This window comes from Zootoca vivipara, chromosome 14 (assembly GCF_963506605.1).
Source record: "Zootoca vivipara chromosome 14, rZooViv1.1, whole genome shotgun sequence".
NCBI lineage: Eukaryota > Metazoa > Chordata > Lepidosauria > Squamata > Lacertidae > Zootoca > Zootoca vivipara.
The window spans coordinates 47,387,360-47,406,719 of NC_083289.1; the positions used below are offsets into that span (position 1 = coordinate 47,387,360).

A 19,360-nucleotide genomic window follows, 5' to 3' on the forward strand; every position below is an offset into this window, starting at 1 on the left:
TGTGAAACGGGGCTAAGGAAGAGAAGCCTGGCAGACAGTGATACCCCTTGGACTGGTAAGGCAGGTAGGTGGGGGCTGAATGAAGTTGGTGGGGCAATGCCTTGTTCATCTTAATCAGCCTCCCCGGGTGCAGTGCAAACCAGAGAGCCAGTGTGGTGTAGTGGTTAAGAGTGGTAGTCTCGTAATCTGGGGAACCGGGTTCGCTTCCCCGCTCCTCCACATGCAGCTGCTGGGTGATCTTGGGCTAGTCACACTTCTCTGAAGTCTCTCAGCCCCACTCACCTCACAGAGTGTTTGTTGTGGGGGAGGAAGGGAAAGGAGAATGTTAGCCGCTTTGAGACTCCTTAGGGTAGTGATAAAGCGGGATATCAAATCCAAACTCTTCCTCATGCAGCACACACAGTTCTGTCCTTCAATACCTTGCCTCCACTTCCTGAATATACCTTAAGGACCTCCTCTCTCCACATGAACCTACCCAGACCCTCAGATCTGAGGCCCTTCATTGTGTGTCTTTTCACAAAAAGTCTGTAGGCTGGCAACACGAGAACAGGCCTTTTCTGCAGTAGCTCCCATTTGAGGAATGTTCTCTCCCCAGGGAGTAGGAGTTCCAGCTTGGCCCCATGACCGTGGGTGCCCGGGGCTGTGGGTGCCATGCAGCATGCATGGCCCTGGCACCAAAAATTTTGGGTGCCCGGCCCCTTCATGGAGCAAGTGTGGTGTAGTGGTTAAGAGCGGTAGACTCGTAATCTGGGGAACCAGGTTCGTGTCTCCGCTCCTCCATATGCAGCTGCTGGGTGACTCACCTCACAGAGTGTTTGTTTTGGGGGAGGAAGGGAAAGGAGAATGTTAGCTGCTTTGTGACTCTTTCGGGTAGTGATAAAGCAGGATATCAAATCCAAACTCTTCCTCTTCCTCTTCCTCTTCCTCTTCTTCTTCTTCTTCATCTTCTTCTTCATCTTCATCTTCTTCTTCATCTTCTTCTTCTTCTTCTTCTTCATGGGGAATGTTGTGGGTGCGCGAGCACCCAAGGCCCCAGGGGTTTGGCACCTATGCCAGGGAGGTTCAGTTGGCACCTTAATTGTATACCTTTAGGTGCCAAGTGCAGGCGTTCCTCTTCAACCAGGCCTTCAGCTGATTGGCATCCAATGCCCTTTTAAATGTGTTGCTGGAAGGGGGATTATTGGTTTGTTCTTAACCTTATTATGTATTTTGTGGTTTTTATATTGTCATTTTATGCTGCAGAGTGCCCTGAGATCTACAGATGGAGGGTGGCATGCAAATTTAATTAAGAATAAGAATAAGAATAACACCACCCAAGGCAGCTGGCCTTTCTACTTTTATGGCCCTAGCCATTCATGTGAGGTCAGACAGCCCATTGTGCTGGCCCCGTGGGTAATCCGAGAAGCGAGGTCCAAATCAGGTCCGTGGTCCAAAGAGGCAACGCAGAGTCAGTCGGATGTAGCCGAAGCAGGGTGCAGGGCAGGGAACCAGGCAAGGTCAGGAACAGGAACACAGACAGGATCTGGCAAACAGCAATGTTGCTCCTGCAACCTGGGGCAGGGTCTGACTGCCCTTTATCTCTGACAGGGTAATGGCTGGTCCCAATCCCCCAATGACTCACCACCTTGCTCGCCCGAAGGCGAGCACTCCTCCTGCGAGTACTCAGGTCTCTCCTTCAATCAGACCTGAGTCTCTGCAGCTCGGGAGACGTCGGTGGGTTACTAGACCCAGGAGCCGCCTCAACCTCTCCTGACTCAGCTGGTAGTGGGTCAGCTGTTGGTGATGACCCAGCTGATGGCTGGAGCCAGGACAGGCTCAGGCCTGTGACTCGGCTCAGCTGGTGCTCGTTGCAGGGGAATCTGTGCAGGCTGAGGCCCCAGAGTTGGTTCAGTTGATGTCCGAGGCAGATGATCTGGTGCAGACTGAGACTCCTCTGGTTCCGAGCCCGAGCCCGAGTCCCAGGCCATGCCCGTGAGCCTCTCGTTTCGCCCCGCAGTGTCTGGGAGATCATTGGCCAATCGGACGGAGGCCTCTCGGTGCTGAGAACCTTCCGACTTCTCCGGGTACTCAAGCTGGTGCGTTTCATGCCCGCTCTCCGGCGCCAGCTAGTGGTCCTGATGAAGACCATGGACAACGTGGCCACCTTCTGCATGCTCCTCATGCTCTTCATCTTCATCTTCAGGTATGTGCCGGCATGCGTGCGCAACCCCTTCCTCTCCAGTTAATTGCTATGTTTTGTTTTTTCCCATTCATCTCCGCCGCCGCCTAGATTAGAATGACAATGGTGCCCGTTTGCCGAGCGTGGTGCGTGGGTGACAGCTCAACTCACAATAGACTGACAGGCTGGATGCTCGGCAGATGGATTCCCCTCTCCTCAGTCTCAATGTTCCACCAGATCCTGCCACCCCAGAGACAAATGAAGGATGCAAAGTGACAACAAGAGCGAAACAATTGCTCTGTTGTTCTTGATTGATGGCAAACATCATCGAGGCAGCTGAACTGAAACCCAGGATGTTGTCTCTAGAAACAAAACAGGGAGGGGGCGGGGGGTGAGAATGGCCCTCCCCCTTCCCCTGCCTCAAATGGGCTAGAAACTCTTGATTTGCATTTGTTATGCAAAGCGCGGTAGCTGTTTATTTGGCATTTCCCTCCATCAAATGTCAACTTCGTTTGCAAAATTCTTGGAGGGGTGTGCAGGGAGTAAGGGAGGCTGCAAAACTTGGAATGTTTCTAGGTAAAATCTAGAAGTCTGTGCACTTCAGGGAAACACAACCTGGCAGTTTAAAAGCACGTCAAGTGCAAGTAGATAAATAGATACTGCTCTGGCGGGAAGGTAAACGGCGTTTCCGTGCGCTGCTCTGGTTCGCCAGAAGCAGCTTAGTCATGCTGGCCACATGACCCGGAAGCTGTCTGTGGACAAACGCTGGCTCCCTTGGCCAGTAAAGCGAGATGAGCGCCACAACCCCAGAGTCGTCCATGACTGGACCTAACGGTCAGGGGTACTTTTACCTTTTTAGGGGAATGGGGGGCAAGTAAGAGGCGACATGGGATTTGTAGTCCATCAGTCCTGCAGTGTGCCTGGCTGGCGAAGGTTGGTGTGAAACAGCATTTTCCAACCTCTGGGTCGTACGTGACCTGCAAGCGGGTCTCGAAGCCCATACAAGTGAGTTGTGGGCTGTTTCATTTTTGCCTTGGATGCGTCAAGTCTCGCTTATAAAACAGGCAAAACTGCAGTTTAAATGCCCGAAACCAATGGCTGCCAAAGGCCTGAGGTCCAAACTTTGTATGTCAATGAACCAATCGGTCACCATGCTATGTAAATTTGGAGTTGTCGGTGCCCGTATCGAAAAGGTTGGGAACCACTGATATAAAGCATCCTTGAATGTTGCATTATTTACGAGTTCCTTCCTCTCTCCTTCTCTCTTCCTAGCATTCTTGGCATGCATCTTTTCGGATGCAAGTTTGGCTTGAAAACAGACACAGGGGACACCATGCCGGATAGGAAGAATTTTGATTCCTTGCTGTGGGCTATCGTCACTGTGTTCCAGGTAAGACCCCCAAAGGCTGCACCTTCCCACTAAAAGGTGGTGAATACGTGATACACTCAGAGGCTGTTCTTTAGGAAGTCAGGTGGGCGATGAAAGCCACCATAGGCTGCTCTTCAGCAGAGTTTATTAACAGGGAAGGGAAGAGGAAAAAAACAAAGCATAAGGAGGCAGACAAGATCTCACGGCCCCATCTGTTGCCAGCTCCCGGGGTGGGGTGGAGGCGGGGAAAGCGATGGAGCACGCGTGCATTTTCAACTGCCTAACAGAGTCCAGGTCACCTAGGAGATCACGGCGCCAGAGGTAAGGAAAGAGTCGTTCCATTGTCTGGAGAGGTCCTTATTCCTGATTTTCAACAGAGCCCAGTGACGGAAGCACGCAGCTGTATTGAGGCAGCACCAGGTGTCAAAATTTTGCACCTGTAAGAGAGAGGGCTTGCAGAGAGCAGCCCACTCTGCTTACTTCTACCAGCTGGGAGAGCAGCAGCGAGAGCAGCAAGTCTGGGAGGGAAAACCAGGAACAGGAAGTGGTAAAGAAGGGTCCAGGGCTCTGCAGAGTCCTGGAGGCTCAGCTCCAGGCTGGGAGCAGGGAAGCAGGGGCGAAGCTAACTTCAGCAGGGGCTGGAAGGGAGGAGGTAGGTAGAACGGCACCCCAGGAGCCTGGTTTGGGACCACGGAGGACCCGTAGAGCAAGGAGGAGGGGCGTTTGGATGCCCAGTCTTAAAAGGGGGGTCAGAGCCCGCAAGACACCATTGCGGGCTTCTGCCCCATGCAGAGCAGACATGATTTGAGACACCTCACCACTGTATATAGCATGCACAATAAAACTCTGAAAATCCAGAGGACGTGTGGAGTGCTTACTCGGGAGTAGCCAACACCCTTCTGTGACAGCACCCCTAACAATTTTGCACCCAAGGCATAGGAGCCAACTCTTAAGCCAAGTTCCCCCCTCCCCCAGTTGATGGGCATTGCCATTCAAATGGTCTGCATGCACCATGTCATGTGATTATGTGGAGCAGGGCTTACCTGCCACCGTCCCCCCCCCAAAAAAATACTTTATTCTGGCGGCTCCCTGACTGCAAGAAGTGAGGTTACAGGGAACCAGGCAGAGGGCCTTCTTGGTAGTGGCGCCCGCCCTGTGGGACGCCCCACGACACGTGCCACGCCCCAGCAGGCAGCGCCCCACGCCCCCCGGACACATGCCACACACCACTGCGTGCAGCACGCCCCACCCCCAGGACACGTGGCAGCCCCGCCCCCGCCTGCTCTCCGCCCCCTGTGCCAGAGCATGAAGCTCCGCCACTGGGAAGAACAGCCTAAGGGGGCTCTGTTGCCTTCCTGCCCTGCTCAGAGACCCCAGTTGACTACAGTAGGAGGCAGTTTGCTGCACCGAGCAGATTTTTTTGGCCTGAACTTCCACGGCTGTTGTTCTTATCCACTGGTGGGCAAAACAGACCTTCCCTGCTTCATTAGGAGACTGACATTTTCTTTCCAAGTACAAGATCTGGGCAGACTTCATGTCACAAATGGCCTTTGGAGGACAAGTAACTTGAAAAAGCTTCTCCGTAACGAGAAAAACAACCAGCTCCGTCCGTCTCAGACCATCCTGTCTCGGTAAACAAGAGACGGGGATTAAATAATTGACTGCCGGGAGAAATTGACATTGGCGTTGTACAGTTCGCGCCACCCATTGCCTCATTTTAATGGAGGTGCCCCCGCTATTGTCCCTGCAAATCTTGCGGGTAAATAAATCCGGCAAAGGAGTTGAGCTCTTGCAGCTGAGGTTAATGGGAGCCATGTTGCTAAATTAAGCCAGCATAGCTTCCCTGCTGGGCGAATACCCTGTTGGTGGGTCGCTCCAGCTTTGCGGCGATTCTAAAGACGGTTGTCTTGTCTGAGGCTGGACTAATTGAGGTCAAAGCGTTCTTGCCTTCCACTGATATCCCAAATCAACATCTACCAGCCACCATGGCAAATTTCTGCCTCTGAATGCCAGTGACTGGGAATCACAAGCAGAGAGAGTGCTGTTGGGCTCAGCGCCTCCTTGTAGGTTTCCCATTGGGGCATCTAATAAGAGCATCTGAAGGAGCATCTCCACCCCCATTGTTTTGCCCGGACACTGGGGTCCAGCTCCGAGGGCCTTCTGGCAGTTCCCTCACTGCGAGAAGCAAAGCTACAGGGAACCAGGCAGAGGGCCTTCTCGATAGTGGCACCCGCCCTGTGGAATGACCTCCTATCAGAGGTCCGAGAGATAAACAACTACCTGACATTTAGAAAACATCTGAAGGCAGCCCTGTTTAGGGAAGTTCTTAATGTTTGATGTTTTATCGTGTTTTTAATGTTCTGTTGGGAGCTGCCCAGAGTGGCTGGGGAAACCCAGCGAGATGGTGAGGCATTATTATTATTATTATTATTATTATTATTATTATTATTATTAATTTCATCATCATCTAGTTGCCCCCCATGAGAACAGGATACTGGACTAGATGGCCCCTTAGCCTGATCCAGCAAGCTCTCCTTGTGTATATTGCAAAAGACAGGCAGCAAAAGACGGGAATCCCAGCAACGGATCCTTTCGATCAGAAGGATCTCTACCAGCTTTTTCAGACACTGTGTTTCCCCAGCCACTCTGGGTGGCTTCCAACAGAACATTAAAAACACGATAAAACATCAAACATTAAGAACTTTCCCCAGCCACTCTGGGTGGCTTCCAACAGAAAAATAAAATAAAATAATCTATTAAACATTAAAAGCCTCCCTAAACAGGGCTGCCTTCAGATGTCTTCTACAAATCTGGTAGTTGTTTTTTCTCTTTGACATCTGATGGGAGGGCGTTCCACAGGGCGGGTGCCACTACCGAGAAGGCCCTCTGCCTGGTTCCCTGTAGCTTGGCTACAGTAAGGAGTAAGGAGTGAATTCATTAGGACTTGCTTTTGAGTAGACATCGCCTTGCCCTGTTCGTAGTGCGTTTCTAGGGGTGTTGCCTGGCAAAGTTTTGCTAATATTCACTTAGTAGCCTTCCGTTTTTGAGCTCAGTGTTTTCTGTTCAGTTCTGAGCTCAGAAATTAAATGCTACCGCCTGCACAGTTGCGAAAGTTTGCTGGGGAGCTCCTCTGGGAATCCATGGAACACATTTTACCTTTGAGACAAGTTTTGTGGATCTCTTGTGTGGGACTTTCAGGAGTTGGAAACCTAATTCCCAGTACCCTTTGTTCTACCTCTTTGTTCTTTGGGGGTAGCCACAGAAAAGGCTCTGTCTTGGTAGAAGCCCCCACATGAGATAAAAACCTGCTATTCTGGACAGAGCTCTCATTCCCTTGGTCTCCCTCTCCCTCTCCCTCTCCCTCTCCCTCTCCCTCTCCCTCTCCCTCTCCCTCTCCATGTTGTGTGCAGATCCTTACCCAAGAAGACTGGAACGTGGTTCTGTACAACGGGATGGCCTCCACCTCTTCCTGGGCGGCTCTCTATTTCGTGGCTCTCATGACTTTCGGAAACTACGTCCTTTTCAACCTCTTGGTCGCCATCCTAGTGGAGGGTTTCCAGGCCGAGGTAAGGGAAGAGTCCCGCTATCAAGGCTTCAGGGAATCCTATCCCTCTCACAGTAGGATGCCAGGAAGCAGAAAAACTAGAAGAGTTCTTACCAGGTAGTTTATTCAGTATTCACAGAGAGAGAGATGAAGGAATGCGGTCTCTCTTAGTTATCAGCAATGCTCCAAGTAAAGTCCCTCCTATTCTACGTCACCCCTGCGCCGGCTGTGCTTTCTGTTCTATTACTCTCAAGGTACACCTTGTTCTGGGAGGGGGGGGTCAGGAATGCCAGTGTGGTGTAGTGGTTAAGAGCGGTGGACTCGTAATCTGGTGAACCGGGTTTGCTTCCCCGCTCCTCCACATGCAGCTGCTGGGTGACCTTGGGCTAGTCACACTTCTCTGAAGTCTCTCAGCCTCACTCGCCTCACAGAGTGTTTGTTGGGGGGGGGAGGAAGGAAAAGGAGATGGTTAGCCGCTTTGAGACTCCTTAGGGTAGTGATAAAGTGGCATATCAAATCCAAACTCTTCTTCTTCTTCTTCTTCTTTCAAGGGACACTGAGTCTGTCAGCTGTCTCTCCCCTGGTGCTTCTTCTTCCTGCTGTTCTCCCAATATTTCCCAGCTCCTCCCCCCAGCAGCCTCTGAGCTATGACCTTCTGCAAGCCATCTATACCAGGGGTCCCCAAACTACGGCCCCCGGGCCGGATGCGGCCCAATCGGCCTTCCAATCCGGCCCGCGACGACCCCCGCCGCCCGCTGCCGCCGCCCGCTCTCACGGCGCGCGGCGCAGCGACGATCTAAAAAATCGCCAAAAAATCGCCGAAAATCCTTTGTGCGCATGCGTATGGGCCTCTCCTGACCCGGAAGAGGTCATTTCTGGTGCACTTCCGGGTCAGGGGAGGCCCATACGCATGCGCACAAGCGATTTTCGGCGATTTTTTCCCCGCACGGGCGCGTGTGCGCATGCGCACGGGCGCGCACTCCCCCGCCCTCCGGCCCGCTGCGCGCGCACTCCCCTGCCCTCCGGCCCACCGCGCGGTCGGCGCGGCGGGCACCGGCCCGCCGCACGGTAAGTCTGGGGACCCCTGATCTATACTGTCCTCCTCTTCTTGGGAAGGTGCAGGAAGAGGGGAAGCAGTTCCCACCATTCCTCCTCAGTCCAGCCCCTTACACCCGCCAGGCAGGTGACCTGGCTTTCCGCTCACTGAGCCAACCAAACATTCAGTTCAGATAGCGGTTTTGACCACCAGCTGTTGTTACGGCCTGGACGTCATCCAGCGTGCCCAGAATTCTGGGCAACTGTGGAACTCCCTGCCACAAGGTGTAGCTGGAATTGATAGAGACAGCGTGTTCACCTACAACGGGGATGAGGAGCCTCTGGCCCTCTTGGTGTTGCTGCACTAGTGGTTAATTTAATTTATTATTAAATTTCTACCCTGCCTCATCGGCACTTTAGGTGTTGTCTGCACTGACCGGCAGCAGCTCTCCAGGGTTTTTGTTTAATTGTTTTTATTAAAGATTTTCTTGGGTAACAAAATTGCATGCAGCATCTCTGCTTTCGGTTCATAGAGACCTTTCTACAGATCAGTTACATTTGAATTGAGACACTAATGTTACGGATAGTCCGAGGTTGGTGGAGAAAGAAGGGGGGGTAGTAGACTTTCAATTTTTTACATAGTGTTTGTGCAAGGTTTTTGTGAAAGCTTCATTTGGGTAGGTTCTGTTTCTATTCATTAATTAGTTTTCATTGCCAGTGGGGGTCCCGGGAATGGTTGGTCACCTTGGAATGGTTGACGGTAGCGAGTTTGGTTTGGGTGTTTTTCCTAGACAATAGCTTGTGTGTTTTTGCAAGACAATAATGCACACTCGCGATAGAAAGAACTCACAAGCCATCTCCTCTCAGCTTGGTTAATAAATGTTTAAGCCAAGAAAGAACTTAGCATATGAAGTTGAATGTAGACATACTAAAACTTTAAGGGAGAATTTCCCGAAGAAAGAAATTTAATGTTGTAGCTTAAGCCAAGACGAGATGTAACATATTAATTTGTATGTGTACAAATATATCAAAACCTTGAGAGAGAATTTCCTGTAGAAGCCCAAAACTCTTCATGGGCGAAACAGGTGACAAAAGCCAGCATCCTGTCTATAATAATAATAATAATAATAATTTATTATTTATACCCCGCCCATCTGGCCGGGTTCCCCCAGCCACTCTGGGCGGCTTCCAAAAAAAAACAGAAATTCTAAAATACAGAAATCCATCAAACATTAAAAGCTTCCCTAAACAGGGCTGCCTTGAGATGCCTTCTAAAGGTCTGGTAATTGTTCTCTTTGACCTCTAGTGGCAATGGCAATACCATTGACATGTCGTTTGATCAACTTTACCTTCGTTACAGGAATTCTAAAGACTGAAATTTCCTTTTGGATAAAATTTGTACGCGTTGTCTGTTTGTGGCTTCTGTAACAGTTTTTGTACACTTTTCTCTCTATTTTTGGATCATTATAGGTTTTGGATCATTAACATTAGATTTAGAAGGTTTTAGATTTAGAAGGTTTTAGATTTAGATTTAGGGACCCAGGTGGCGCTGTGGGCTAAACCACTGAGCCTAGGGCTTGCTGATCAGAAGGTCGGCGGTTCGAATCCCTGTGACGGGGTGAGCTCCCGTTGCTTGGTCCCAGCTCCTGCCAACCTAGCAGTTCGAAAGCACGTCAAAATGCAAGTAGATAAATAGGAACCGCTACAGCGGGAAGGTAAACGGCGTTCCATGCGCTGCTCTGGTTTGCCAGAAGCGGCTTTGTCATGCTGGCCACATGACCTGGAAGCTATACGCCGGCTCCCTCGGCCAATAATGCGAGATGAGCGCGCAACCCCAGAGTCGGTCACAACTGGACCTAATGGTCAGGGGTCCCTTTACCCTTTACCTTTACCTAGGTTTTGGATCATTAACATTAGATTTAGAAGGTGGAATAGTGTGGTAGCTTTTCGTTTGCCGTCTTTGTGCTGCTTATTTCATATCGGTCTATTACGAGTATTCATTTTCTCAGTTCATTTTCTCAACCCCTCCTCTCAGCAGCCAGAAGCATCATAACTAGACACTGGAGGGAGCTGTCAGGAGTGAACATGGACCGCTGGTACCCAACCGTTTTTCCAGCCGTACTAGAAAAACTAACCAACAAATTGAAACTGGCACAGGGACAGACAAAAGAGGGCACCTTCACCCCAGCGTGGCTCCCCTTTATTACATACAGAGCCCAACAAAACAGCTACAAAGCCCCCTGACAGCATACAAATCAATATGGCTTATTTGACCTAACATCCCCTTCCCCTCTCACGCAACAGCTCTCCAGGATTTGAGATCGGGTTCTCTCCAAGCCCTGTCTGGAAGGGCCAGCGGCTCTCCTTTATGCAAAAGCAGGTTCTCTTTACTACTGAGCTACAACCCTTCTCTGAGAAAGTTCCTAGTCCTCATTGTTCTGAATACAGAAAGGTGGTTTAAATTTTTTAAAAAATAGGACATTCCGCCTTATACCAAGTTGGTCTGTTGCTCCATCTAGTTCAGAGCTCTCTACAGAGTTATCCTGGATTTCAGGCAGAGCCCTATCCACAAATGCTGGGGACTGAGCCTGGCACCTTCTACATGCCAAGCAGATGTCTTGCCACCAAACTACAACCCTTCCACCACATTGGGACCTTCTAAGGCTCTATTCCTTTCTATTTTTGTCCCTCTGCCTGGGCTCCGATCTGCTTTGACATCCACGTCCCCCCAGGACAAATCCACTGCGCCATTTGGGTTTTAAGCGAGAGTTACATCCTCATTTCAGCTTCAGAATTATAACGATCTCAATATCATATTTTATCACGGAGCTTTTATGAAGCCATTAGCGTATGGAAATTGTGTTGAGCCTTACCTAAACCCAACCCGCTTGAGCTAAGAATAATGACTTAGAAGAAGGGCTTTAATCACATCGGGGGAGGGGAGAGAGATATTACTTTTCTGTGTTCCTTAAGAACAGAGTGGCCATTTACCATTTTAGAATACTCAATTGGCATTAGCCTCGGAAAGATTCAAGTGCAGAATGAGAAACAGCTTTGCTCTTCAGCACACGAGTCCTCAAGAGGTGGGAGGGGAGAGGGCAGACGGAGGAAGGATGAATGTTTTCGGGGTGTTTCTTTCTCAGACGATCGGTTCCATTTTCACCTGCGGATGGGAAATGGAAACAGAGCAGAGTCCCTTAAGTGTGGAGGATATTTGAGAGAGGGCCTTATCAGGGCTGAGTCTGAGGGGGGCCAGGAATTAGGACAGGGATCCCCAAGCTATGGCTCGGGGGCTGGATACGGCCTGAAGGACTCGTTTATCCGGCCCACGGCAACCCTCGCTGCCGCCACCCGCTCTTACCGGCGCGGTGCAGAGCGGCTGCCCACTTCCGGGTCACAGGAGCACCAGAAATAGCTTGCGCACATGTGGAGGAGGCCCATGCACATGCGCACAAGCTATTTCCAGTGCTCCTGCTACCCGGCGCTGCAGGCACTAGCCCGAAGCACAGTAAGTTTTGTGACCCCTGAATTAGGAGCTCTAGACAAGTAAGTCAGAACTTTAGGGAAAAGGGCAAGTCAAGACAAAAGGATGGTAAAAAAAGGTAAAGGACCCCTGGACGGTTAAGTCCGCTCATCTCGCTTCAGGCCGAGGGAGCCGGCATTTGTCCGCAGACATGTAGTTATGTGGCCAGATGACTAAGCAGCTTCTGGCACAATGGGACACCCTGATGGAAACCAGAGCGCATGGAAAAGCCATTTACCTTCCCGCCTCAGCAGTGCCTATTTATCTACTTGCACTGGCGTGCTTTCGAACTGCTAGGTTGGCAGGAGCTGGGACAGAGCAACAGGAGCTCACCCCGTCACGGGGATTCGAACCGCTGACCTTCCAATAAGCAGGCCCAAGAGGCTTAGTGGTTTAGAGGGGTCAGCAAACTTTTTCAGCAGGGGGCCGGCCCATTGTCCCTCAGACCTTGTGGGGGCGCCGGACTATATTTTGAAAAAAAATATGAATGAATTCCCATGCCCCACAAATAACCCAGAGATGCATTTTAAATAAAAGCACACATTCTACTCATGTAAAAACACCAGGCAGGCCCCACAAATAACCCAGAGATGCATTTTAAATAAAAGGACACATTCTACTCATGTAAAAACATGCTGATTCCTGGACCATTCGCGGGCCGGATTTAGAAGGTGATTGGGCCGCATCCGGCCCCCGGGCCTTAGTTTGGGGACCCTAGTTAGACCATAGAGCCACCCGCTCCCCACACTAAATGATGGGCTAGGTGGCTGGGTCAGGAAGTAAACTAAAAGCCACAATGGAAGAGCGAGTCAAAACCAGAATCTTAGCCAAAAGTTTGCCACGAATGGGGAGCTGTCCACAGATCCAGCACAGGCCTTGTGCTGGACATTGTATCCATCCCAAGACCACTCAACGTAGCAAGCTGGCAAAATACCCCTGCACCTGTGGTTTGTGTGTCTGTGTGCAAGGCCAATTTTTGTGGCAGGTAACCCTCCTGACTACCTGCAGCACTGGGTTCAAGGGGATGCTAGGCTCCTGATACGCCTTTCAGGAGTTTTCCTCTCCACAGCTGAAACAAACAGTGCTAGATGCCGTTCATTTATTCATGGCATGAATTAATTCAGAGTTACAGATCCCAGTGCGCAAGTTAATCAACTTATACCGCAGAGGCAAAGCATGCATGCAAATCATACACCGGAGCTATAGGAAGCTAGCTGCCTTATACAGAATCAGACCGCTGGGCTCCTTTAAACTGGTGGCGCCCTGGGCTGAAGCTGGAAGTCTTCTGAATTGCGAACATGGGAGCTGAGAGCTGATTCTTCAAAACACCTGGAAGTCTACGAAAGGGAAGGGGCGTAGCTCAAGGTGTAACCAGTCACCATATAAACAGGCGTAAGCGGCTGCTGTAACAAGTCATTCAAGAATTTTTAGAGACAATGTAAAATAACATAAATGGCACAACCACGTGTTGCAAAGTATCAGAAAAGGACTTAGTCCAACATAGATGCAATGTCCACAGTCATAGGTCGTAGTTCATATGTCATAGTTCATATAGGGTATCCATATGGAAATAAATCCATTCAAAAGTACTTGCAAATAGATGTACTGTAAATGCTTGAGTTCCACAGAATGAGGTGTTCACCAACGTTTAGGTAGGTGGCAACGAAGCGTCCGAATGAAGATCGGGTGGGGCATGGGAAAGACCATTACACTCATAAAGTGTAATGGCGTTTGCAGACAGGCTGGAGAGAAATCCGGGAGGGGGTGGGTTAAAAAAAAAATGTTAAACTGAGTCACGGGGCGTGCCTTGAGTTTGATTGACAGGCACATCTAATTTAACGACCGTTTACTTTCGTTTCTGCCCAGTCCTTTCGGAGAGCTTCGAATCCCCACCCACCCGCCGCTGAATTTAGGCCTTAGCCGACAATGCTTGCCTGTATTCAGGAGTCCAGTAGGAATTTTTCCACTTGGCTGATTGGCTGTTGCCATGTGGTTTTCGCCTACTGGCGAGCAATCTGTCACAATCTTGTCACAACTTGTTAGGTTGGCCGTTAGGCTTTGGTTAAATGGTTTTGGAGGGGCATGGCCTAAAGGCCTACCCCCCAATTATTTGCTCCTTATAGAAGTATTTCGTTAAAGGAATCCTGGGGCTCAGGGCCTCTAGTCCATCATCCAGCCTTAAGCAAGGATGGTGTGTCCATTACAGAGCCGAGCCTCGGGGAACACTCTTTGGGGGAAGGAGAGTACTGGGAAACCGTACCTCCAATCCATTGGGGTGTTTACTTGACTTACCAACCGCGAGGTAAGTCGGAGTGGTCCTGACCCAAATGGTCAGATGGAATTGGTCCTGCTCAACCGAGCAGATGGTATGGTCCTGACCCAGTGGTCAGATGGAAATGGTCCTGTCCCTTAGGGAGGACAGAAGGATTAACCAAAGCCTAAGCCAACACTCAAAATTAATTTGTATTTTAAATAAAGTTGTGGCCAAAATTAATGCCCAAAAACCAAACCATAATTATTGTGTCCGTTGTGAGTTATTGGGATTTCTTGGGGCCTTGTTACGCAATATCCACAGGTGAAGGTGAAGACAAAGTTCCTAGATTATATACCTTGTTTCGCCACAGTTGGCTTCTTCAGCAAGCATGTAGCTATGTATCATGTACTTAACATTGTGAAATTTATTACTGGTTTTTTGGGTGGTAAAAGACTGACTTGATATTCCTTTATGATACATAGCTACATGCTTACTGAAGAAGCATGTTGGACTAAGTCCTTTTCTGATACTTTGCAACACGTGGTTGTGCCATTTATGTTATTTTACACTGTCTCTATAAATTCTTGAACGACTTGTTACAGCAGCCGCTTACGCCTGTTTATATAATGGACCATTGTGTTCGTAACTGAGGTTATTTTGTGTATGTTTGTAACCTGCCAACAGCCTGAAACGCCCTCCTTCACCAACCAGGCCGTAGTGCAACTTGGTAACTTAGTAAATTTGGACTCTGGATTTAATCGTCGTATGCCGGGGGGAGCGGGGGACTCTAGATAGCCAATTTCTCCTCCCCTGCCACTCCATGTTTTGCAGCTGCTTCCACATTCCTAGTATGCTCAAGGGGAAAACAAAAGTTTGGCAGCCTCAGTTGAAAAAAAGAAAGAAAGAATTAGAGATACTCTGAGCATGTGATGCAGCAACAGAACTGCCAACTTGTTTGCAAAGCTAAGCTGGGCCTGGTATGGTTTCAAATTGGGTGGGGAACCATGTGTTGATATTTCCTGCATTGCAGGGGATTGGAACATATGACCTTTGGTACCCCTTCCAAGTCAACAATTCTATGAATGACATGCAGTTTTGCAGTTTTTTTAAAAAAGTTTTTTTTGAAAAAAAAATCATTTTTATTTGATTTTACAAATACAAAATTTACAACAATCCGAATATATATATATATCCATATACAGAGATTACTCCGAATCCCGCGACTTTCCCCCAGCCCCTCCATGGGGTCCCCTTTTGAACATTTACAACTGCATATTCTTCCATGCTCTAAATTTTATATAAATCCATATTGTCCATGGTGTTTTTTACACTACAAGCAGAATCGAAATCCTGCCAATGTTTCCATCTGCTTATCCTAGATAACTTACAAATTTTCCCCATTCTTTTATAAAGTTGTTGTCCTCTTGGTTCCTGAGTTTTCCAGTCAGCTTTGCCATTTCAGCACAGTCCATCAGCTTGTTTTGCCATTCCTCTCTGGCAGGGATTTTTTCTTCTTTTAATCTTTGGGCTACTAGCACCCGTAGTTTTGCATTTTAAACTGAATTAAACATACCACGGTCAGGATTATTGGAATAAAATGGGAACCTGCCTTTGCTGCCTTGATGCCCATCATGTTGACTTGGGAAAATAAGCATCCTTTTTTTGTAGAAAATGTTAATTAAAAAACGCAATCAAAAGGATATAAAGATGTACATGATGGTAAAATATACATGTCTAACTTATCACATTAGATTATAACTTGGAGGAGGAGGGCAAATTCATGGAGGGTGCATCTATCAATTGCTGCTAGCCATGATGAACGATGCGCTCTGCCTCCATGGCAGAAGAAATCAGTGCTTCTGAACACCAGTTGCAGGAAGCGACAGGAAGGGAGAGAGCTCTTGTGCTCAGACCCTGCTTGCTGGTTTCCCAGGGTGCATCTGGCTGGCCACTGTGAGAACTGGATGCTGGACTAGATGGGCCACACTGGCCTGATCCAGAAAACTACTCTTACGTCCTTATGGAGGCAGGCAGAAGGAGAGACAGAAGGCTGTGGTGGCCAGTGTCATCTGTGTTGGGACAGGATTTCCCCAACTCTAGCTGTTTTTGGACTACAACTCCCATCATCCCTAGCTAGCAGCACCAGCGGTCAGGGATGATGGGAATTGTAGTCGAAAACCAGCTGGAGACCCAAGTTTGGGAAACATTGTGCTAGGGTAGTCATGGGTGGGGTGGGTGGGGTGGACTTTGGTAAAAAGTAAAGGACCCCTGAATGGTTAAGTCCAGTCAAAGGCGACTATGGGGTTGCGGCGCTCATCTCGCTTTCTGGCCGAGGGAGCCGGCGTTTGTCCACAGACAGCTTTCTGGGTCATGTGGCCAGCAGGACTAAACTGCTTCTGGCACAATGGAACACAGTGACAGAAACCAGAGTGCATGGAAACACCGTTTACCTTCCCCCCAGAGTGGTACCTATTTATCTACTTGCTTTCAAACTGCTAGGTTGGCAGGAGCTGGGACTGAGCAATGGGAGCTCACCCTGTCGCGGGGATTTGAACCGTCAGCCTTCCGATCAGCAAGCCCAAGAGGCTCAGTGGACCACACCAATCCAAGCTGCACCGCTCTGCCTAGTGTTTTTACTTTTAGCCAAAATAACATTTGAGGCCGAAAACTCTGGCCTATCCCCAAGACTGTCAGATTCTCTGCATTGCCCTCTGTCTCCTTTTGCCATTGTCAGGCAATAATTGCTGCCGCTCTGAGGGAATTGGTGGCGGCAGCTGCTGCCGCTGTCCGCCTGCGTGAGGGAGAAAGCCTCAATTAGAGCTCCTTTGAAGAGCGGGGATTTTGCTTGGGGGAATCCTGCGCGTTTAGCTCCGGCTGATTGAATTAAAAATGGCAGAATGGTCGCTGGCGAGGGGCTTCATTAAGTTTAGCTCAGATCACGCTGGCTAATTGACTCAAACTGCTGCGACGAGGCACTCTGCTCCCTTACGGCAGGCAGGAGTGCCTCTGCGTCATAGCTTGGCGGCCCTTTTCTCCTAATTTCATTTGGGATTACGCCGCTGGAGTCTTTTCCCTTAGGGATGGCTTCCCTCTTTGGTGACGGGTCCTCCAGTGGCAACCTCGTAGCGAATTTAAAGACACATTCGATGAGGGCATCCCTCCGCATCCACACAGATGTAGCGAATGCTAGTTGTCACCAGGGATGGGGCAAGAAAAAACCGGCAGAAGGCCCTCGGTGCTGGATCTCAGTGTCCGGGCAGAACGATGGAGGTGGAGACGCTCCTTCAGGTATACTGGATCAAGGCCATTTAGGGCTTTAAAGGTCAGCACCAACACTTTGAACTGTGCTCGGAAACGTACTGGGAGCCAGTGTAGGTCTTTCAAGGCCGGTGTTATGTGGTCTCGGCAGCCGCTCCCAGCCACCAGTCTAGCTGCCGCATTCTGGATTATTTGTAGTTTCCAAGTCACCTTCAAAGGTAGCTCCACGTAGAGCGCACTGCAGTAGCCCAAGCAGGAGATAACCAGAGCATGCACCACTCTGGCGAGACAGTCCGCGGGCAGGTAGGGTCTCAGCCTGCGTACCAGATGGAGCTGGTAGACAGCTGCCCTGGATGCAGAAGGCTGCAAGCAGGACCTGAGCCGAAGAGCAACTGGTATTCAAAAGCACTACTGACAGTGGAAGGAGAATGTTCCCACCATGGCTGGTAGCCATTTAGCTGAGTTTGAATCCAGAACACTTAAATCCATTTTGAATTAATGTCCAGCTCTTGGCCAGAGTGCCTTCTGAGCCGGCGCTGGAGCTTATGCTGAAATCTGATCCTCAGCTGTGTTCACGTCAGAGATGTCCAGGTGGGGGCAGAGGTTGGATATACAAACATATATTTGGGAGAACAGCCCAGATTTTCTGGGAAGAGGGTGGCCCTATCTGTCATTCACAGCTTCCATTTCCATTTCTCCAATGGCTGGCTTTTCCTAAATAATATTTTTTTTTATTTTTAAAAAAATGGATAGTTGTGCCATACCAGCAGCTGTGTATTGGCTCTATTTGTTTCCAATCGTCCGCCTCTTCTCTGGCACATCAGTTTTGGCACCAAACCCTTTGACTGGGATTGATGGACACATCTAAGAAAGAGTTGGCTGCCAGGCAGGCACTGGGCTTGGTCAATTGCATCTGGGCACCCAGGAGGACGGCGAAGAGAAGGCAGCGAAGGGTCTTAAAATGTGGATTTAGCCTCCATCAGCAGCATGGGTGGAACGAAGAATCACGCTGGACATTTGGCATTGGCTGTGGGTTGGCGTTCAAATTTTATTCGAGGGTGGGGAGGGAGAAAGATGGCTGCAGAACCTGGGGGAACATAGATGAAGGCATTTCTTATCCGGGATTCTGGCCGATGGCTCCTTAGTTAGCAGGTAGCCCAGAATGGCTGGTTGACATTTCCATAGTGGGTCACTGTTCCTCGTTGTGTTAAAAGCATGCAAACTTTCCCCTAATAGGATTCCCTTGCCAGATTTACGTGTAAGCTAAACAAGCTATAGCTTAGGGGCCCCACTCTCTTGGGGGGCCCCAAAAAAATTAAAGAAAAAAAACCTGGATGTAAATTTCTCGAAGCCACCAACATGAGTCTGACCAAACTGCAGGAGGCGGTAGAAGACAGGAGTGCCTGACGTGCTCTGGTCCATGGAGTCACAACTAAATGACTAAACAACAATAAGATAAACAAACAAATAAAATAAAACCTACGTACAGCAACAGTGTTTTGTGTTGTGTAGGCTCCTATGGTGTAATTAATGGGCCCTGTCAGCTAGCCTGCTCCCTAAAATATCACTGGTTTCAATTCAACAATTACTTTGATAAAATGCATACTTTGTTATGTATTTTAGACACCTATTAGGTCCGTAAATCACCATATAGCATATATTCAACACCAAAAACAGGGACAATTTGTTGTTGACAAAGGACATCTGGACATATACCTTCAGTAGCTTAGGGCCTCATCAGACCTAAATCCGGCCCTGAGGATGCCTTTCTGAACACATTTGGCGACACAAAATTCAAACAGTTGCATCACAAAATTCAGAGGGGGATGGGATGTGAGTTTTGAAGCAAAGTTACATTTCAGTTCACATACAGTTTGGGGAAGTGTGAAATAGGTAGGTTTGTGTTAGAATGTGGACTGAAGTGAATTTCATTTTAAAAATTACACAAAAAGGTAAAAATCACATTTGTTGCCTACTTTTGCCTCCCACCAATCGTATTTCATAGAACCCAAAGGATCATCCAATCAAAAAACCCCTGCAATGCAGGAATCTCAACTAGATCATGCATGACAGGTGGCCATCCAACACCTGCTTAATAACTTCCAATGAAAGAGAGTCTGCAACCACTCGAGGGAGTCTGATCTATACCTAGGCCAGCGAGACTCGAGTTCAAACTTCTGCTGAGCCATAGAATCATAGAGTTGGAAGAGACCACAAGG

General features: G+C 49.1%; 1 protein-coding gene across 3 annotated transcripts in view; it reads left to right on the top strand.

Annotated features, from left to right (window-relative positions):
• CACNA1H (calcium voltage-gated channel subunit alpha1 H) overlaps positions 1–19,360 on the top strand; it is a 172,502-nt gene that overhangs the window by 87,358 nt on the left and 65,784 nt on the right. For all 3 annotated transcript variants that reach the window (XM_035130681.2, XM_060282381.1, XM_060282380.1), the window contains 3 exons: positions 1,997–2,182; positions 3,431–3,548; positions 6,938–7,093. In XM_035130681.2, the coding sequence (XP_034986572.2) occupies positions 1,997–2,182; positions 3,431–3,548; positions 6,938–7,093 (460 nt within the window). The remainder of the gene's footprint in view (positions 1–1,996; positions 2,183–3,430; positions 3,549–6,937; positions 7,094–19,360) is intronic.